Source organism: Mercenaria mercenaria, chromosome 13 (assembly GCF_021730395.1).
Source record: "Mercenaria mercenaria strain notata chromosome 13, MADL_Memer_1, whole genome shotgun sequence".
Classification (NCBI taxonomy): Eukaryota; Metazoa; Mollusca; class Bivalvia; order Venerida; family Veneridae; genus Mercenaria; species Mercenaria mercenaria.
The window spans coordinates 69,670,356-69,693,580 of NC_069373.1; the positions used below are offsets into that span (position 1 = coordinate 69,670,356).

At 35.5% G+C, this 23,225-nt stretch overlaps 1 protein-coding gene across 1 annotated transcript in view; it reads left to right on the forward strand.

The window, feature by feature from the left end:
- The window catches only part of LOC123528717 (uncharacterized protein C12orf56-like), a 47,568-nt gene that overhangs the window by 18,456 nt on the left and 5,887 nt on the right, over window positions 1-23,225 (forward strand). Inside the window, exons 2-9 of the mRNA XM_045308671.2 lie at window positions 3,266-4,236; window positions 8,891-9,062; window positions 15,970-16,040; window positions 16,412-16,553; window positions 17,115-17,212; window positions 18,110-18,199; window positions 19,232-19,313; window positions 20,037-20,105. Coding sequence (XP_045164606.2) covers window positions 3,266-4,236; window positions 8,891-9,062; window positions 15,970-16,040; window positions 16,412-16,553; window positions 17,115-17,212; window positions 18,110-18,199; window positions 19,232-19,313; window positions 20,037-20,105 — 1,695 coding nt within the window. The remainder of the gene's footprint in view (window positions 1-3,265; window positions 4,237-8,890; window positions 9,063-15,969; window positions 16,041-16,411; window positions 16,554-17,114; window positions 17,213-18,109; window positions 18,200-19,231; window positions 19,314-20,036; window positions 20,106-23,225) is intronic.

Here is a 23,225-nt window from a genome sequence, read left to right on the forward strand (position 1 = left end):
TTGTTTCATTGTGCAGTTGATGAAAGGGATTTATTGTATTCTTAAATCTCTTTTTATAAAAGAATTATTTATGAACAATCATTTTAATCTTTAGACATGCAATAAAGTCATTTCTTTATAACTTGTGATAGATATTAACCTTTAATAGTTTATATATAGTACTGAAAGAGCTGTTATGTTCTATTTCATATTAAAGTTGTACAATTATGTTGCAGCCCTTGTATTCTGTTGCATTATCGGGTTCATATTTGAAACATTATATAACCTCTCGGCTCTTTTGTTTGAAGTGGTCTTGTTTATAATGACACTTTCAGACCATTTAAAAGGTCTTTAATTAGTAGAGGACCTGTCCTACTTCTTAATAATAAGTTAATTGTTTGCAATACAAGCAGAAAATTTTTTGAAGTGAAAAAAAAACGAAGAAATTAAATATTTAATGGTACTGAAAATACCTGTTGCATCCAATGTACAGTTTCTTAATGTTTTGGTAATAAACCAGGGTTGTTTTTTTTCCTTCATAATTATACTATAAGGCTTCCTCTCAGAAAATTTCTTTTTAAATCATGCAGTTTTCCCCAAAAATTGACTATACATCAGGTTTTTTTATTCCCCTTTGCCCAAATACTGAGCTTTTTTCCCCCCAAATCACCCTTCCCCTCTTGGTAAAAAAAACACATGCAAACTCATGGACAACAGCCAGTCTAATATTTAATAAATAAGAGATTTTATCAGCGCAATTTTTGCATGAATATTGAGTGAGTGCATGTACTAGCGCTTCTATCTAATTTATGGTTAATTTATACACCTGTTTGTGTTTTATATAAACAGGAAAATCAATTTGGGATAAGATACTCTTTCAATAAAACAGCTCTGAATAGAGTTGTATCACATTTCATTTTTGTGTGACTCATCGTAAAGAAAAAGTATTTTCATCTAATATCAACACTCAGCAATGAAGTGCTCTATGACTTTTTTGTCCCCCATGTGTTTTGATTAAGACCCTGTGATTTTATGGTATTGATGATATTATTCCATCCAGCTGGCTTGCGGAAGGTCGGTGATTCTACCCAGGTGCCCGCTTGTGATGAAATAATGCACAGAGGGGCACCTGGGGTCTTCCTCCACCATCAAAACTGGAAAGTCACCATATGACCTATAATTGTGTCGGTGCGACGTTAAATCCAACAAAAAAATATAAAATAAAAAAAATGATATTTAGTGATTATCATTATTATGATCAGGAAGGTCTAATACGGGGAGTAGAAACTCCGTATAAATCAATACATTTATCTGTACTATGCTGTCGTCCATACCTGTAAATATCGACCAGTCGTTAGCGATCGATATTTTGTTTTCGCCACTATCGATTAGCGCGTAATTAGCATATTACCTCATGTTAATCATGGAGCTATAACACTTATTGTTCAAAGGGTTTACCAGTCACATGTTAAGTGGCGATAATTAGATGATCAGAGATTGATCTAAAGGGTTTCTGAAGCAAAAACAGCATGCGACTGCATGTGGTGATATGCTTAATTATTATGAATTAACTCTCGAGCTCACTTCCCTGAAGAAATATTTTACCACGTAACTTCAAACCTTTATCAAAGGGCCGATTTTTGTTGGATTTGAATAAAAAAAATGGAAAATAACAGAAAGCTGACACTTTGCTTAATCTTGTAGAGCCATAATTATAATTATTGTGTATAATGTCAGATTTCTACATACAGAAACAAGCATTCTTCTTGAACGTAGGGAATGTTTCAAACGAAATTGTTGTTTAAACTCCACAAATTAGTTTAATAAATTTAATCTTAAAACTGATGTGTGAAAAATACAATATATTTAAATTAAAATAACAATATTTTTTTTAAAAAAGGCCGACAACGAAGTTACATTTAGTATTCCGAACTTTTAGATAAAACTGCAGAAAATCATCTAGGTTTAACACGCATTTAAATGGTGAAGAACAGAGCAATATCATAAACAAATATTTTCAGGCAACAGTTTACAGTTTTGAGTTGTTCCAGTTATGATAAAGTCATTGCAGGCAGCTCTGTTACCATTAGAAAAAACTCAGTAAACTGTTTCATCTAGTAAAAATGTTTCGTCTACTCCTTTATAAAATTGGTAGAGACCTGAAAATGCATACCAGAAGCCAAATTTTCCATTTCTTTCCAATATCCAATGTGATGACATAAATTTTGTTGTATTTTTGAGTCGGCTAAAGGCTGAAAGCCTTTTGACGAGTCCTTGCTATCCAACGATTCTCTAAATGGACGGAATAACATGTGAAGGGATGTAGTTCCATTAGATTTCTCAAATTTCAAACAGTTCACTGCATGAATGAAGTTAAGTTGTGTCAATTCCCTTTGCTATGACCAATATACGATGTAATCTGTCATATTTATGACTTGTAATTGTGCAATTCTCGAATGTAACTCATTAAGCATAAATGTGCATTTTAAGAATTGCGCAGGCTTACAAAGCTTGGGTAACATCCAGCGAAAGACAAAAAATAGTTCCAGCAGGGCTCCAGATAAGATGCGTATTAGCGTAAATTACGTATAGAAATAATGCAAATACGCATGTCTAATAATTTCTAAGCGTATAAAAGCGTATATAAAATTACAGAAACGCACACAATGCTTTTTAAAAAACAAAATCTGAATCGTCTGGATGCGTTAGGTAACATAGCCGATCAGCCTTAATTCTCCCACATTGAACGTAAACACGCATCGTATGATTTCTATAAACTTTGCGTGGGTTGAATTTTGCAGTCAGTAAACGGATAAATTAACGGAAGAAGAAGCTGTTACTGGTTTGTTTAGTTACTACTGATATTAAAAATGATTTTAATTCTTATTTTTCGAGAAATAAACAAATCGGCGAAACATTAAATTGTATTTTCTTGTAGTTTTTGAAATCGAAAGTAGATCGTCTATGTTTGGCGAAACGAAACAACTTTTTTATGAAAAGATTTAAATAAGAGGTAATTTAACCGTAAACTTCAATGTCAGATACTGCCAATTGCTGCTAAATGTCTTCGTATCATCACAATTTGTAAAATATATTGTTCAAACTGGAGAAAAGTGTAATCGTATCCGGATATAATATTTTGGGTAAATATCGAGCTGTGTTATGAAATTTTAAGAAAAAAAAACTAAAAACAAACTGAAACTGGTAGACTATACTGTCAGTACATCAATCATTAGCCGACTCAGGCCATTCAGGCCTTTGATAATTGTCCTGTTTTCTATTCCAGGTGAACGACTTTCCGGATTTTCTTCTTGGAGATGACAAGAAGAACAGCCAGCATCTTGTTATTACATACTGGACATCTGAACCGGTAAAACGTAGATCCTTCCGGAAGAAAAAGTCTCCGAGGGGATCGCTATCTGATCTCCATGGCGATCGTTCTAATGCTTCCACTCCACTTAGTATGGCATCATCGCATGACCTTTGGTCAGAAGATTATGGGTACGCTAGTTTGTCCAGTCTTCAGCATAACAGACCTGACAGTCGTGGATCCGTATCTTCAAACAGAGAGGTGCGAAAAGGAAACCTACCAAAAAAGAAGAAAAAAGGTGCAAAAACCCTTCACACCATACAGAGTGAAAATGAAGAAATGTTTCTTAAAGCTCTTAAAGAAGAACTTGAAGAGGATATTTTAGAAGACTTAGAAAACCAAAGTGAACTTGGTGAATCTGTGTCAAAGTCACATGACTTACATAATTCCAAAAATACAAGTAGGTCGATAAAATCGGTCCGCTCAACAAGATCACACAGACCGCTACCAGAATCTCCAATGCCGAATAAACAGGCATTCCAGAAAACAAACAATGAGAAAAATGTGACTCCCATAATAGATACAAATGGTTTACCGAAGAAAAAGGGCATGTCACCAGAACCGTCTCCGGATGATTTTGATGAACCTTCATGTTGTGTAAAATGTTGTTCATTTACATTTGGAAAAAGTAAAGTGTCTCCATTCTGTGGTTCAAGCAAAGCTGCAACACCAACTGATCAAAACCGATTATTTAGTTCATCTACTGTCAGTGCTAATAAGCAAACAATGTCTGATGTGCAAATTGAAGTGTCTTCAGTGCAAAATGATGAGCATGTATTTACCAAAAGTCATCGACCAAGACTTCCTTCAGTTACTTCCTCAGTAACTACTTTGCGGGGGCAAGAGAGGGTTGGAACTCCTGCTCAAGATGATTTTGAAAGGCGCAGGTAAGTACATAATTTGAAAGGGGCAGGTAATTTCATACATTGAAAGGGGCAGGTAATTACATACCTTAAATGTGCAGTTAATTTCATACCTTGAAAGACACAGTTAAGTTCATAACATGAAAGTCATGATAATGGTAAGGAGTTTTTTGTGGATTTAGAAAAATAAAAGAATTACAGTAATTACTACAAAACCACAGAATTAAAATTCCATTTGCAAATACAGCATTACAGGTGCTAGTGTAAAGATAGTTGCACTAATCCGTTTGTTTTATATTGTGACGGTCAAACTGTAACGGTGGCTGCAAAAGTCAGAAATTAAAAAGCTGCCACTCAGCGACAGTAAGCTTGTCTAGTGTAAAGAAATTTGCTATGACGGGTGTATATTGTGGTATTCTGGCATTCTTGTTAACTTAGAAATTCAGTGTTTCTTGGTTGTTTTTTGTGTAAGTTCACTTTTTTGGAATACTTACTATAGCTTTGAAACTTCATAAATGTTTTGTCATCTATTTAGATAGGTAAGAAAGCCAAGAACTATTACTAGTTTTTGGCATATTGTCCAGCACTTACAGACGAGTGACGGCACCTGCAGGCGGTGCTCTTGTTGTATTTTGTCAATTAGTCTAAGAGAGGATTTTTTGCCCAAATTCAATAATATTAAGTTTTACTTGATTCTTATTCATAGGTTAAAAAGTGATCTGCTCACTTCAGAGCAAAGTTTCAAATGATTCATAAAAACAGATCATCAAAGTTGGCTTAATTGTTACCCTGTTCCTATTCCGACTTCATTTTCCTCTGTTTAAAATATAACTTACAAACCTCATACTGTTTTATGTACTTGTACATTTCTTATAATAAGGAATATTTAAGAAAGTGACTCCTCCATGCATTTTTGGTTAAACTGAAGTTCTTTCAAAAGAATGTAAAGCTTTTTTGTGAATGTTGCCTTTGGTAATACTTAATGGCTTTCGTACATGTACATTTAAAGGTGGATAATCAGATTTTGGCCATGTAACGGATTTGTTCGAAACTTTAGCATCTGATCATTTACACTCATTTATGTTCACTTAACACTTAATACAAATTAGATTTTCACTGGAGGTATTTTTAAAATTTCATTTTCCTATCTTGGTTGCCCAACCAAGATAGAGTTATTTTATCATAAGTATAAATTTGATAAACATACCGGTACTTTGCCTAAGGAAATGTTTAAATATTAGACATATTGAAATATATTTGTTAAATATTTGCATTAAAAATTATGTATTTAGATGGAATTCATTAGGAACGCAAGTTTGAAAAATTATTATTACCTCCCTTTGCCTATCTTGGTTGGTTGCGCAACCAAGATAGATTGAAAATAAATGAATTCAGAAACTACACACAGCTTTAAAACTTGCATTTTAGTTCAGATTGTTCAATAGTTGATATGTCTATCAAATGCAAATGTAAAACTAGACATCGTATCGAAATAAAAAGAAATACCCAGCTTTTTATATACTTTCATATTAAAGGGGAGTAATTACAAAATTTTATAAAAATAATAAAATATACATTTCAAATAGGAATCTAACTATATGTAATCGGTCTTTTTGTTCCTTAAATAATTCTCTACCAGAATATACAAAAAGTAAAAAATGTCATTTAATGTTGTTTAAATGTGATTGATCACCTTTAAAAGTACTTGTATGCCTGTAATGTACATCATACAGTGAAGTGATAGGAATTAAGTGTCGCAAACTCTTTTTAGCATGGTGAATCAAGTCTTGTAGTGATAGATAAAATTAACAATTTTACAGCTATTTTTAGCTCATCTGATTTTTTGAAAAAAAATGATGAGTTATTGTCATCACTTGAGCGGTTGTCGGCGTCGGCGTCGGCGTCTGCGTCGGCGTTGCCTGGTTAAGTTTTATGTTTAGGTCAGCTTTTCTCCTAAACTATCAAAGCTATTGCTTTGAAACTTGGAATACTTGTTCACCATCATAAGCTGACCCTATATAGCAAGAAACATAACTCCATCTTGCTTTTTGCAAGATTTATGGCCCCTTTTGTACTTAGAAAATATCAGATTTCTTGGTTAAGTTTTATGTTTAGGTCAACTTTTCTCCTAAACTATCAAAGCTGTTGTTTTGAAACTTGGAATACTTGTTCACCATCATAAGCAGACCCTTTACATCAAGAACCATAACTCCATCTTGCTTTTTGCAAGAATTATTGCCCCTTTTGGACTTAGAAAATCAGTTTTCTTGGTTAAGTTTTATGTTTAGGTCAGCTTTTATCCTAAACTATCAAAGCTGTTGCTTTAAAACTTGCAACACTTGTTCACCATCATAAGCTGACCCTGTACAGCAAGAAACATAACTCCATCCTGCTTTTTGCAAGATTTATGGCCCCTTTTTGGACTTAGAAAATATCAGATTTCTTAGTTAAGTTTTATGTTTAGGTCAACTTTTTCTCTTAAACTATCAAAGCTATTGCTTTGAAACTTGCAACACTTGTTCACCATCATAAGCTGACCCTGTATAGCAAGCAACATAACTCCATCCTGCTTTTTGCAATAATTATTGCCCCTTTTGGACTTAGAAAATCATTTTCTTGGTTGAGTATTATGTTTAAGTCGACTTTTCTCATAAACTATCAAAGCTATTGCTTTAAAACTTGCAACAGTTTTTCACCATCATAAGTGGACACTGTACATCAAGAAACATAATTCTATCCTGCTTTTTGCAAGAATGATGGCCCTTTTTAGACTTAGAAAATCGTGGGTAGGACAATATTTCTATTACACAAAAAAAATCAGATGAGCGTCAGCACCCGCAAGGCGGTGCTCTTGTTAGCTCACCTGTCACAAAGTGACTAGGTGAGCTTTTGTGATCGCACAGCGTCCGTCGTCCGTCCATCCGTCCGTGCGTAAACTTTTGCTTGTGACCACTCTAGAGGTCACATTTTTCATGGGGTCTTTATGAAAATTGGTCAGAATGTTCACCTTGATGATATCTAGGTCAAGTTCGAAACTGGGTCACGTGTGGTCAAAAACTAGGTCAGTAGGTCTAAAAATAGAAAAACCTTGTGACCTGTCTAGAGGCCATATATTTCATAAGATCTTCATGAAAATTGGTCAGAATGTTCACCTTGATGATATCTAGGTCAAGTTCGAAACTGGGCCATGTGCCATGAAAAACTAGGTCAGTAGGTCCAATAATAGAAAAACCTTGTGACCTCTCTCAAGGCCATATTTTTCATGGGATCTGTATGAAAGGTGGTCTGAATGTTCATCTTGATAATATCTAGGTCAAGTTCGAAACTGGGTTACATGCAGTCAAAAACTAGGTCAGTAGGTCTAAAAATAGAAAAACCTTGTGACCTCTCTAGAGGCCATACTTATGAATGGATCTTCATAAAAATTGGTCAGAATGTTCACCTTGATGATATCTAGGTCAAGTTCGAAAGTGGGTCATGTGCCTTCAAAAAGTAGGTCATAGGTCAAATAATGAAAAAACCTTGTGACCTCTCTAGAGGCCATATTTTTCATGGGATCTGTATGAAAGTTGGTCTGAATGTTTATCTTGATGATATATAGGTCAAGTTTGAAACTGGGTCAACTGCAATCAAAAACTAGGTCAGTAGGTCTTAGAATAGAAAAACATTGTGACCTCTCTAGAGGCCATACCCTTGAATGGATCTTCATGAAAATTGGTCAGAATGTTCACCTTGATGATATCTAGGTCAAGTTTGAAACTGGGTCACTTGTCATCAAAACTAGGTCAGTAGGTCAAATAATAAAAAACCTTGTGACCTCTCTAGAGGCCATACTTTTCATGGGATCTGTATGAAAGTTGGTCTGAATGTTCATCTTGATGATATCTAGGTCAGGTTTGAAACTGGGTCAACTGCGGTCAAAAACTAGGTCAGTAGGTCTAAAATTAGAAAAATCTTTCGACCTCTCTAGAGGCCATATTTTTCAATGGATCTTCATGAAAAATTTTCTGAATGATCACCTTGATGATATCTAGGTCAGTTCCGAAACTGGGTCACGTGGGATCAAAAACTAGGCCAGTAGGTATAAAAAAAGGAAAACCTTGTGACCTCTGTAGAGGCCATATTTTTCATGAGATCTTCATGAAAATTAGTGAGAATGTTCACCTTGATGATATCTAGGTCAAGTTCAAAACAGGGTCACGTACCTTCGAAAACTAGGTCAATAGGTCAAATAATAGAAAAACCTTGTGACCTCTCTAGAGGCCATATTTTTCAATGGATCTTCATGAAAATTGGTCAGAATTTTTATCTTGATGATATCAAGGTCAAGTTCAAAACTGGGTCACATGAGCTCAAAAACTAGGTCACTATGTCAAATAATAGAAAAAACGGCGTCATACTCAAAACTGGGTCATGTGGGAACAGGTGAGCGATTCAGGACCATCATGGTCCTTTTGTTTAATGAATATACAGTACAAGTTTTTACCCCTGTCTCTTATAGATGTATATTTGATATCTTATATGAAAATTCTTATATTTTTCACTGTAGTTAAAACTGTGAACAAGTAACTTTAATGTTTTCAGTTCAAGACATACTGAATCCAATTTCCTTTTTACACAGTCAAATAAAATATTTTCCTTTTTACAGTATTTACACTGCAAGATAATTCTGTTTCAGCGTGTTAAGTATGGCATCAGTGTCAGATTTTGGTGGTTCCACGAATCGTCTGTCTCTACTGGGTGTTGAAGGGATTGCCGAGAAACGTCGAGCTGTGCTCAATATATATCTCCTCAGTAGTGTTTCACCGATGTTGATGCTTATAAGGAGTGCCTGGAGTAATTGTTTACTGGTAAGTAGTGTAAAAGTTTTAACGCTCTTGAACTTTGTTTCTGCTTGACAGATCTTTTTATGCCTTCGAAGATGGAGGGGTATATTGTTTTGCAGATGTCGGTAGGTATGTCGTTTGGTCTGTCGGTAGACAAATCGGTTTCCGAATGATAACTTAAGAACACTTGGGCCTAGAATCATGAAAGTTGATACGGAGATTGGTCCTGACCAGCAGATGACCCCTATTGACTTTGAGGTCAGTAGGTCAAAGGGCAAGATCACAGTGACCCGAAACAGTTAAACAGTTTCCAAACAATAACTCAAGAAAGCTTGGGCCTAGGTTCATGAAAGATGAAAGGGAGGTTGGTCATGACCAGCAGATAACCCCTATTGATTTTGAGGTCAGTAGGTCAAAGGTCAAAACTGAAACTGCTTTATTTGATTAAACGCCTAATTTAACACATAGTACATTCACTGGCGTTGTACATTAAATTTTACCAGATTTATATAGCGCCCAAGGCGCTTTACATAGTTCAAATGCAGCCACATAGGGCGCATAATTCATCCTCTACTAGTACAGACACAGAGCGATCTGACCAGAGGGACAGAGTGAGAAAAAGCCCCCACGACAGAGAGATCAGAAATCAGATACAGGCTTATCCGGCTAACTTAGCCTAGCTCGTTTCGAATAGACAGCCTGGTTCTTTAACGTGCCCAGTGTATAGCACTGATGCACGCAAGGATTGCCTGGGTTCCTGACCAGTACACCTGTAGTTGGGTGGGAAACACTGAAAAGCGTTTCTGAAAATTCCCGAGTAGCTGCCAGGGATCGAACCCCGACCTCAGGATTGGAAGGCCAGTGTGCAAACCACTGAGCTATCCGTCCACTGACACAAAACAAATGGTTTCCGGATGATAATCAAGAACGCTTGGGCCTAGGATCATGAAAGTTAATAGGGAGGTTGGTCATGACCAGCAGATGATCTGTATTGATTTTGAGGTCAGTAGGTCAAAGGTCAAGGACACAGTGACCAAGAACAGTTAAACTGTTTCTGGATGATAACACAAGAACGCTTGGGCCTAGGATCGTGAAAGTTGAAAGGGAGGTTGGTCATGAATAGCAGTTCAGTAGGTCAAAGGTCAAGGTCACAGTGAACCAGAACAGTTAAATGGTTTCTGGATGATAACTGAAGAATGCTTGGTCTTAGGATCATTAAAGTTGACAAAGAGGTTGATCATGACTAGCAGATGACCTCTATTGGTTTTAAGTTCAGTAGGTCAAAGTTCAAGGTCACATTGACCTGGAACAGTTAAACCATTCATGGAAGATAACCTCAGAACACTTCGGCCTAGGATCATGAACTTTGATAGAGAGATTGATCATGACCAGCAGATGACTCCTTTTGATTTAGGTCAGTAGGTCAAAGGTCAAGGTCACTCTGACCCAGAACAGTTAAATGGTTTCCAGACAATAAATTGAGAACGCTTGGGCCTAGGATCACGAAATTAAATAGGGAGGTTGAATATGACTAGCAGATATACCATATTGATTTTGAGGTCAGTATGTGAAAGGTAAAGGTCACAGAAGCCGGTAACAGTTCACAGAAGCCCGTAACAGTTAAACGGTTTAAGGACGATAACTTGAGAATGCTTGGGCCTAGGATCAGGAAACTTAATAGGGAGGTTGATTATGGCCAGTAAATGACCCCTATTGATTTTGAGGTCAGCAGGTCAAAGGTCAAGGTCACATTTACTCAGAACAGTTATTATGATTTCTTGTCCCAGTTTTATACAAATGGGGGTGTTTTGCCTCTTGTTATGGACACTAGAGCAGGCTAGCGCTGGGTTGAAAAAAGTTTGAGCCAAATTTTTACGCCGTGGATCGCACGCCCATCCGCGTGTCCATGATAGGGTTTTGGTGGGGTTCACAGGGGGCTTTGCCCCCTGAAGCTTTCAGGCTTTAAGGTATTTCAAATGCTTAGATTGCAGCAGAAAACACATTTATCCATAAATGTTAAATCATACTAAATGCTTCATAACTGAATGGTCTGTCCTTGTGTAATAATAAGCAAAACAGGGCATCAAGGATAAATTTATTTTTAACCATAATTTATATCATTTATCAATAAATTAGCAATATAGGCTTGCACGTCCATTCGTGTGTCCATGACAGGGCTTCACAGGGCATCAAGGATAAATTTCTTTTTAACCATAATTTATATCATTTCTCAATAAATTAGCAATATAGGCTTGCATGTCCATTCGTGTGTCCATGACAGGGCTTCACAGGGCATCAAGGATAAATTTCTTTTTAACCATAATTTATATCATTTCTCAATAAATTAGCAATATAGGCTTGCATGTCCATTCGTGTGTCCATGACAGGGCTTCACAGGGCATCAAGGATAAATTTATTTTTAACCATAATTTATATCATTTCTCAATAAATTAACAATATATTATATACATGTAACTGCTGGGACAACTCTTAAGCAATGTTTTTATTTATTAGTTTTGAAATAAATCAAACAAACTTACAAGTAATCCACAAGCAACCAAGGAAAGTCTATTTTTCCATTTTATAGCAGGATTTAGGGTTTAGTTTCACTTTTCACAGATTTTGCTTTCCATGCAGGAGGTAAACTACCTGATTCAGAACTACATTTTTCAGCCACAATGACAAGCAAGAAATTAATTTAAAAACATTTTATTATATACTTATTGGCATCAATAATGAATTACTCATTTGAAATAATTTTATTTAATTAAACTTTTTTGAACAATAAAGTTCAAACACACATACCTTTCAACATTCTTTAATCTTGTCTTTTGATGAGTTTATAAAAGATGGCTCAATATTTTATTCAATCAAGGAACTTTAGTCATGGCATGTGCCACAAACAACACCTTTGATCCATGTATATTCATTAATCAGTACCAATTTAGCTAAACAAACTGTGAGAGATGCTTTTAATTACCCCAATGGCATAGGTTTATTGTCACTTAATGGTGTTAATGGACTGTGGATGGTGCCTCTTGTATATTGCATGTTTTGACACAGTCTGTCTTGGCACTCTTTGGTCCAAAATAACATGACTGGTTTTAATTCTTAAAGAAGGGTTTTTTTAGAGTTTGAGCCATTTCTGAATTTTCTTGAGCCAAAATTAGCATTTTAAGCATTTTGCTCAAAATGCCCATTCCAGCGCTAGCCCTGCTAGAGTTAAAAATAGAAAAACCATTAAACAACTTGTTTTCATGAAGTGTTTGATAAATCTTCACCAAACTTAATAGATGTAGCATCATTGTAAGGTCCTCTCCCAAATTCATTGAAGGGGATGGGGTGCGGGGCACAAGCTGGGCAGTGAAATGTTACATGGGAAGTCAAAGCAACTCTAAGATTATATAGTCTATTGTTTTGCTCCCTTGTTTATTAAAAAAAACTTTAAAAGCCCTTCTGATATTTAGCTCTACATCTCTTAACTCTTATGAAAGCTGCAAGAAGTCATAATCATACTGTGACAGTTTCTCTCAGATGTATTCAAAATTTCTACGTGTAACACAATATATCTACCATCTTAATTCTTAACCATTTGAATCTGAAACTGCAGTGTTTTAATGATTGTTTTGCCAAAGACCCCCATAAGATTCAAATTTATGAAATTCTCTTTCATAAAAGCAGGAAATGGTTTTGGATCAAGTTCTGGAAATTAAGCCTAAGACTTTTGAAACTTAATTGAATGATTGACTGTGGTTAGTGGATGATTACTAATGTTTTTGGAGTCAGTATGCCACAGGTCAAGGTCACAGTGACCATGAGATTAAAATATTGCTTGAAACTGTTTGGGCTTAGTGCCATGAAATTTCAAAGCATGAGTGTTTTTATGCCCCCGAAGGGAGGCATATTAGTTTTCAACTGTCCGTCCGTTCGTTAGTTAGTTTGTCACAACGTTAACTTTTTGCATGAAGGCACTTTACTCACGAACCACTGCACCCAGGACCTTCTTCACATGCTGATAGTACTTATTGAGTATACCACCCCTACTTACTTTGGGGTCACCAGGTCAAAGGTCAAGGTCACAGGGGCCAACATTAACTTTTTGCATGAAGGCACTTTACTCGCGAACCACTGCACCCAGGACCTTCAAACTTAACATGCTGATAGTACTTATTGAGTACACCACCCCTACTGAATTTGGGGTCACCAGGCCAAAGGTCAAGGTCACAGGGACCAACGTTAACTTTTTGCATGAAGGCACTTTAATCACTCCCGGTTCTAACCAGCGGTTTTAACCAGTTAAAACCGCCCCGGTCAATATTCCTTGAAGTGTCCAGTACCGGTCAATACTGGTTGATTGGTCAATACTGGTCAATTAGTCAATACTGACTGTTAAGATATTTTGCAGAGTTAATGAACAATTTAGATAATGACTGTTAAGAGCATTTGGGGCTTGATGAAGGTGTTTGCATGCATGATATTTAGTTAAAGCAATGTACTGATTGATGATGGTCATTAAATTTAAACTGCTAATTTAACTGAACTTCATTTGTAGGAAGTATTTCGTAAACTGTAGCAGTTAAGTGTTTGAATTACAAGTGATAAAATATAATTACTTTTACTGGTATATAATTCAATGAAAACTTGCTGTGAACAACTGGACCCTTTCATGGAAGTGGTTTAATTGTGTTTTGATAGCAAGTGTCACATTTCCTAATTGACACTATGTCTTACAATATACAATAGAGTATAATTTTTGCAGGCCTTTCTATCTAGTCACTAATTAGCTGTCATGATCAATAACCCCATTGTACTGATGAGGTGCTTGAACATGGTAACTTTATCTAAAAATATTAGTTACCGTATTTTGGTGCATATAGGTTGCGGTAATGTATAGTTCGCATCTAATTTTTGCCCTGGAAATGGCCGGAAAATTAAAGTTCTAGCGTATTAGTCGCAGTTAAATTTCGGATTTCACCGGCAAAAAAGTTATGGCGGCGGGCATATTGATACCGCGGACTGAATCATTATCAGAATCTGATTGGTGGAAATATGGTAGTATCGGTAACAGACTGTATCTCAAATCAAAGAAAAGCGGCTTTTTGACACGGATTGGCAGCAGTCGGTTTGTGTTTATATTCTGCAATTATGCAAGTTTAAGTGTGAATTGTTTGCACAGCAATTATAACACCTTTCTGCATCATGTAATTAACCGCGTTCTGAGTAAAAAGATTAACTAAATATCTTTTTGGAGGTTTTTTTTTCTTTTATTTAAAAATTTAAAAGTAAAAAAGATATCTTTCAAGTTTTTTATTAAGCTAAGAATTAGTATAAACAATGTTTGGAATTGAGGACAGATCTGTCCGGATTTTATCCAACCCGGAGTACATGTACCTGTCAATGGCGTCCATTAAAACAAAAGTAGAAACAACGTAATTCAAACTGCAAAAACATTATTGAATTAAAGTATTGATTCTTAATTTTACTAGTCTGTAAGGGTTATTTACGATATATTTTATTGAAAATAACCGCTATTGGTTGAAAAGCTGCTGATATTGATATTTTTTTATCCATTTTGTTCGTATGTAACAGATGCACGTAATTTTACGAGAGCTCCGGTCAGAAAATTGACCCGAAAAAAATTCTGCTGGCAATGTTCTGTCGTATAGGTCGCAGGAACTTTTTCAGGCAGTAAAATGTGTAGAAAAAGTGCGACCTATACACAACAAAATACGGTATGCAATAAAAGTATTCTAATGACCAATATTGACCACTATATGTGTTGATCAGGGATACTGTGTAGGACCATAATTTGTATTGACCAGTTCTGTCCATTTCAATGAGTGTAATTTATAGTAATAATTTTTTAATTAATTCAAAATAAAGGCTGCTGTAAGAAGATAAAAGCATTGAATAAACTAGTAATGACCACTGACCTTTCTAAGTATAATGTCCAGAACTGAGTCTGACCAGGACACATTGCCAAGGACCAAAACTGAATCGACCAGTATTGACCACTGTACTTTTTAATGAACAAAATTTTGTATTATTCAAATTGCTTTATTACGTTTACATTACTGTTACAGCTTCTTATAATCTGTGAATGTGCATTGTGTATTAAGTGTAGAATAAACCAGTATTGACCACCCAAGAGTGACCAAATTATTGAATCGACCAGTATTGACGGGTATTGACCAGTATTGACCGGTTTTAACCAGTATTGACTGCTGGCCCGGTCAATACTCATATTGACCTGGCCCCGTGTTCACAAAACAGTTTCAGTCTCAGCTGAGTTTGATAACGAAACTTTATTTGTCATTTATATCTAAACAGCATGTTTGAAATTAGATTTGAAGTTAATAACTATTTTCAAGTGACTATTGAGTACTGATGGTCAGTCTCATTTAGAATTTAACCATGAAGTTTTAGTAAAACTGATATTAAAATTTCCAACTCAAACTCAGCTGAGACCGAAAAATGTTTTGTGAACACGGGGCCAGCTTTTTGCCAACATTAACTTTTTGCAAGAAGACACTTTACTCGCGAACCACTTCACCCAGGACCTTCAAACTTTACATGCTGATAGTACTTTATGAGTACACCAACCCTACTGACCTTGGGGTCACCAGGTCAAAGGTCAAGGTCACAGGGACCAACGTTAACTTTTTGCATGAAGGCACTTTACATGTGAACCACTTCACCCAGGACCTTCAAACTTCACATGCGGATGTACTTATTGAGTACACCACCCCTACTGACTTTGGGGTCACCAGGTCAAAGGTCAAGGTGCTGCGGGGGCATTTGTCACCATTAGTGACAGCTCTTGTTGATTAATGTACTTTCTTAGTAACATAGCTTGGACTTGGAGTTTGCAGAGTTTAGTTGTGCATGTAATAGGTAAAAAATGATGAAATCTTTAATGTTTCTTTTACAGTCATCTACTCTAATGTTGAACCCTGAATGTATTGAAACACCAAAGGGCAGTGTGTTGCGAGCCTCACAAAGGTAGGTTTAAGTGCAGAATGTTTTATCAATGGTTGACTTATTAAATAACAGATTCTTGCCTTAATAAAGTGGATCCAGTAAAAGGACTCAGTCCATGTTATTCCTAATTTAGCTCCCCAAAAAACCCTTCAGCTAGAATAAAATTGTGATCTGTCAACTTACAATCTGTTAAGCATATTATTTATTTAGTTAGTATATGGGATTTATTTCTGTAGATTTCAGTGATTTTTGTTGAGTTTTTAAAGTTATTTTTCCCCAGTTAATGATAGAATCAGCGTGTTTTTTTCAATCTTGCAGATTTAGATTGCCTTCGACATTTTCAGAATTACATTTTATATTACAAGATACAAGATTACTTCTCAAAATTTCAGGGGTAAGCAGGAACAACTGTTCCAGGAGTTGAAGAGAGATCTTATGAAACCAGACAATGAAATGGATGACCTTTATTACCTGCTGAATGAGCTCAAACTTGCCACAGAGAAAAACTTCTCCCTCAAGAGATTATTTTGGAAGGTATGTAAGATGTGAAGTCATATGCTTAGCCATAGTTCTTCCTATCACCGTACTGCGAAATTATTTAGTTTTGTGCTCATGCAGTTCCGTGGTTTAGGCAAAAATGATTATTCTGTGGGGATATGAATTCATGTTATCAAACCTCATAGAAGTTATGCACCTGGGTTGCATTTTTTTTTTTATCTCACTCAGTCTGACCAGAGTTATGGCCCTTAATTTAATCAAAAATGCATATAGGGCATAAAAGTTTATGTTGTATCTCAAAAAGTTATTTGACCTAGAGTCATTATACATAACAAGATTGTTGTATAGCATGTGAAGTTGTGAACCTGGTGTTCTGTTTGGGATTTCACTCATTCAGACCTGTGTTTTGGTCCTTGACTTCGTGAAAAATACACATAAAATGCTTAAAAGTTTGTTTTGCATATCTCATAAAAATATTTGACCTGCCATCATGGAAGACTGTTGGCTTTCAGTATAAAAAACCAAATTTTTAATGTTACTCATCTGAAATAGTTCCAGATATCATTTGATTAACTTAACAGTTCATTTCTTCTGTAGACTGCTGATCTGTTCCATTTCTGCGTAAAGACTTTACAACATATTCTACCCAAATCTGCAGCAAGCAAGGATGAAAACAAGAGAGCTGATGAATTTGAGTAAGTAGATTATATCATGAATGCAGCAGTTTTATTTACTTTTTCTGATTGTAAGTTTAATAATATATTTATCTCTATTATGGAGAGGCTGTGAGTTCTATCCCAGAACTGATTTCACAGAAGACATTATGTCTCGAGTCATTTGCCCTCCACCTGTTAGTCTTGTGGAAAAGTTGTTAATCACGTTTGACGTCACAGGAGTGAAATAAAGCCATTACGTGAAATTGATAATACACTAGTGTAATAAAGCTTTGACGTTGACGTAATTTATAGGAGACATTGGTCAAGTCGACTTATTTATAATAGTTAAAGAAAGTAGAATTTTTGATATTCCAGCAGGAATAGCTAACATGTGATAAAAAGAATATTACATTTGTGACTTTCCACATTGAATTTATTAAACTCGTTGAATAAAATTGATAAACTAAAATTGATTAACCGCCTCGATAGCCTAGTGGTAGAGCGTCCGCTTCGAGTGCGGGAGGTCGTGGGTTCGATCCCCGGCCGCGTCATACCAAAGACATGAAAAATGGTACCAGTAGCTCCCTTGCTTGGCGCTCAGCATTAAAAGGGAAACTGGCCTCTTCTGTCATACCCTCGTGGCAATGGATTCCATCAGGAATGAGGTGTCGAGAGTGATTAATATAAGTTGTAGAACTTCCTTTACAGTCGACCTAAAATAAATTCTGTATAAACTAAAATTGATAAAATATTATTTTATTCAACTTGTTTAATATATTCAGTCTGAAAAGACAATCATGTAATATACTCTTTTTAATTAGTTGAGATCAGGTAACTGACTGACATTGCATTACTTGAATACTACTGAAAACAGACAGACAAACCTACGTCAAATTTAAGATATCATTAATTAAATATGGTGATGTTTCTTTGCAGATTTGTAACACTGCTGATAGAGATATTAGGTATGATGTTTCATGAGTCAGAGATTATTCAAGAAAGGACAGCTGCACTTAAATCAGAAAGGTAAGACTTCTGTATGGAGGTGCTGTATGTCTGTATGGCTGTATTTGTCAAATATAATGGTTATGCCAATGAAACATGTTGACTGAATGCAACTTTTCATCTATGCTATCAGTATGGCAACTAATAAAAAAATAAATTTAACACTGCAGCATTGGTTTGAAAACTGTCAGTACTGCATAATAATTGTTAAAATCAGTAAAGTCTCTAGTTTAGTATCTTGAGTCATAACTTTGAGGTTGCATGTCTAATCCCAGTGAGAGTAGACAGATCCTTTCTTTGGCACAAGTACTGGTTTGAATGACTGGAAATAGTTACCATTAACAGTGATTTTATCATTGAATGGGTGCAGCTTTCTACATCCTTGACAACAGCCACCAAATATTTCTCCATTTTGTATTTAAGTCATTTAAAGCGTGCTTCTATAACATTTGACAGTGTTTTATCTTTTTAGAATGATATGAAAACAAATCAGTTTGTGTAAAAATTATAAATATGCATGTTTAAACTAAGCAGCTTTACGACCTATCTTAATGGGATAATACTGTAAAATCATTTAATTTCGTGGGCATGAAATTTAGTGGTTTTGGTCCAAACAGCTATTTCGTGGGGATATGAATTCGTGGATTTTAACTTTTGAACATAAAATGAATGGGAGTTTTACTTGTTTGTTGGGATTAAATTTTGCGGATTGACTCAACCATGAAATCCACGAAAATTAGTCCCCCATGAATATTAATGATTTCACAGTATTGGACTAATTGGGAAATTTGATTTTGACTTATTTGTTATTTACATTGCAGGAAGATTTTAGGACTGTATTATAAAGGAGAAAATATCGGTTACACAACTAAATAGAAAACTGTTACCTCATTTACAGAGTCAATGAACAATGCAGTACATGTACTAAAGTATGACATAAGATATTTCGATAGCCAGCAGAATCTGATACACATGCAGCATTATTTATTGTTAACATTAGTGTAGTAATAAAGTATGATTAATATAACATCTGATTGATGATTTCCTCTTCAGGGGTCGCTCAGTGGTTGCCTTGTTGATGGTTTTGACCTGTAATCCAGAGATGCCAGATAAAAACAAATCTGCAGAGAGTGAAGTTTGTATAGTACTTTTTTTTTTCAAATTGTAATAGGTAACCTAGTTTTTTCCTTGAGTCAGACCTGTGTGGCAGAACAGTTCAGGTTACTCACATTCGTATGTTAAGGAAGTCATCTAGCTGACATGTATATGGCAAATGGTTCCACCATGTATGCATGTGTCTCACAATTGTCCTCCACCTCTTCTTTATGTGAGGAAATTGTTAGTTATCGAGGAGGAATTAGCTGAACTATACTGGTAAAGAACCAATAGGGAGAGCACAGATCTACAGATTGTGGGGTCATGAGTTTGATCCCTGGGCAAGGCGAATGTTCTCCGTGACGATTTGATAAAAGACATTGTGTCTAAAATCGTTAGTCCTCAGCCTCTGATAGAGTAAAATTTCAGTCCCATGTCCACATGACTGGTAGAACAAGTTACTGCTTTAAATCGGCATGGTAGAACATTACCGATATTTTCAAATTATTAAAAGTTGCAAAAATTGACAATTAGCATTAGCATTTATCATGTGGCAATAGGCACTGTTTGACATTGAGCATGACATTAAGCATCATATATGAGGCATGTAGCATTTAGCATTAAGCAGTTGTCAATTAGCAGTAAGTAATTGGCATTTTGCATTAAAATTTAATCATTGAGCATTAAATTTTGTCAATTTGCATGGCACTCCGGCCTTCCAAACATACCTTCCATACTTTTAACATGCAGTTTATGTTTTCAGAAACTTTTGACAGACTTTACCAAAACAGCATTGTCAACAGTGTTTGAGCTATTTCTTATGGCAAAACAGGTAAATTCTTCTGTTGTTTTTTTTACACCGATTTTAGAACACAGCCTTTCCATGGGTCAAGTAAGAGATTGTGCGCAGAGACAGCCAAATGCTTGAATTTTGAAACTGATCCTCAAAGTCGACTTTATAACCAAGGAATCAGCAGTTATATAATGAATTAATGTAACTGTGAAGCCCCAGTGTGAGAAAGGAAAAAAATTTACACTTGCTTGAACTAGTCTTAGAAAAGAATCTTAAATTAATAATTTCATCAACAGTTATTAGAAACTGAATTTTACAGTTGAAACTCCTTATCTTAATCTTGATTATCCAGCTATCTCAGAGTCCGGCCCAAAAATATGTGCAGAAAAATATCAATTTAAGTCGAATTTCCGTTTTTAGCTCGACTATTCGAAGAATAGTCTAGCTATTCTACTCACCCTGGCGTCGGCGTCGGCGTCGGCGTCGGCGTCGGCGTCGGCGTCACACCTTGGTTAAGTTTTTGCATGCAAGTACATACAGCTATCATTTAAAGGCATATAGCTTTGAAACTTATTTATTCTTTTTCTAGGACAATTACCAACCTCACTGGGTCAAGTTCCATAACTCTAACATGTATTTTGAGCAAATTATGCCCCTTTTGGACTTAGAAAATTTTGGTTAAAGTTTTACATGCAAGTTACTATCTCCAAAACTAATGCAGATATTGAATTGAAACTTCACATGTGTCTTTGGGGTTATAAAACTATTTGATAGCACCAAGTCCCATAACTCTGACCTTCATTTTGGCCAAATTATGCCCCCTTTTGGACTTAGAAAATTCTGGTTAAAGTTTTGCGTGCAAGTACATACAGCTATTACTAAAAGGCATATAGATTTGAAACTTATTTTTTCTTTTTCTAGATCAATTACCTACCTCACTGGGTCAAGTCCCATAACTCTGACATGTATTTTGAGCAAATTATGCCCCCTTTTGGACTTAGAAAATCCTGGTTAAAGTTTTACATGCAAGTTACTATCTCCAAAACTAATGCAGATATTGAATTGAAACTTTACATGTGTCTTCGGGGTTATAAAACTAGTTGATAGCACCAAGTCCCATAACTCTGACCTTCATTTTGGCCAAATTATGCCCCCTTTTGGACTTAGAAAATTCTGGTTAAAGTTTTGCGTGCAAGTACATACAGCTATTACTAAAAGGCATATAGATTTGAAACTTATTTTTTCTTTTTCTAGATCAATTACCTACCTCACTGGGACAAGTCCCATAACTCTGACATGTATTTTGGGCAAATTATGCCCCCTTTTGGACTTATAAAATCCTGGTTAAAGTTTTACATGCAAGTTACTATCTCCAAAACTAATATAGATATTAAATTGAAACTTCACATGTGTCTTCGGGGTTATAAAACTAGTTGATAGAATCAAGTCCATAACTCTGACATGTATTTTGGGCAAATTATGCCCCTTTTGGACTTTGAAAATTCTGGTTAAAGTTTTGCGTGCAAGTACATACAGCTATTACCAAAAGGCATATAGCTTTGAATCTTATTTATTCCTTTTCTAGGTCAATTACCAGCCTCACTAGGTCAAGTTCCATAACTCTTAACATGTATTTTGAACAAATTATGCCCCCTTTTGGACTTAGAAAATTCTGGTTAAAGTTTACATGCAAGTTACTATCTCCAAAACTAATGCAGATATTGAATTTAAACCTAACATGTTTCTTCGGGGTTGTAAAACTAGTTGATAGCATCAAGTCCCATAACTTTGATATGTATTTTGGTCAAATTATGTCCCCTTTCGAACTTAAACTCTTTTGATATTTAACATTTTGGGTAATAATTTCCTGCTTCTGTGACAATATTTCGAATAGTCGAGCTTGGCTGTCTTACGGACAGCTCTTGTTTCAAAGTAAAATGCTCCATCCCTTGGAATTCAAGATACCGAGTTTCAACTGTATATTATGATGTTAGTTTTATCATACCTATGCAGGATTGGACTTGATGCATAAAATCAGAAATATTTGGGAGGTATTTATTCTTTCTACTTTCGCAAAATTCAGTTCTTTGGCATTGGTAGTGCAGAAGGTTGTTAGGGGGTGGGGGGGGGGGGGCGTATTTGGATTCTAATTGCTGTTTAAGAAAAAATTATTGCCAGCCCAAAGATTAAACCTCATGTTGTAAGACTGTTTTTGAATTTTGTGGCCGAAAATACCTTCTGAACCAGTAAAAAGTCATTGAAAATAAGAGGAAAAAATCAGTTCAGACTGTATATCAGGTTATATAATATAAAAAGATCCATTCTGTCTGAATGTTATGCATTCCTTTCAGGAAACCTATGGATACTTGAAAGATGGGGTGTGAATATTATTGTATAATCTATTTTTGAACACAGGTCATGATTTGTTATATTTATAACATTTACTACACCATCTGTCTGCATGATTTCTGTCACTGTCTTGTTTGTCCACAGTTTCAAAAAGTCACCTGATAGGCTGTTTCTGGATGGAATAGAGATTTTGTTACTGCAGCCAAAAATTACATGTACATTAAGTTTTGAATTTTTCTATTCTTTTTTTTTTTCAAAAGAAAACCTACATTTTCTCTTGTGTGGATATTGTAAATAAAAATAGAAATCCGTAGGGACCTTTGTAGGTTGAGTGGTAAAGATGGCTGACTTGAAATCACTGGCTTTCACTGATGTAGGTTCGAGTCTTGCATGGGGCATAGAATTCTTCATTTGAAGAAGCCGTCGGGCTGGCCTACAGAAGGTCGATGGTTCTACCCAGGTGCCAGCCCATGTTGAAATAATTCCCAGAGGGGCATCGTGGGTCTTGCTTCACTCTCAAAAGCTTGAAAGTCACCATATGACCTATAAGTGTATCCTTGTGATGTTAAACACAACAGAACATAAATCTGTATGTTGTCTTTAGTGGATGTTTAGTTTAAATGTACTATATAGTGTCTTTTGAGAAGATTTCCCTAACTTTTGTTTCCCATGCTTAAGGGGAAGCAAATTCAACTGATTTTATGTAGTTCAGCACTCAGTTAATAAGAAAGTATTGATTAACAGACTTTGCTTAATACCATTTTGAAGTTATCAACAATGAATGAAATTTACCTAAGTCACGTAAAAGCT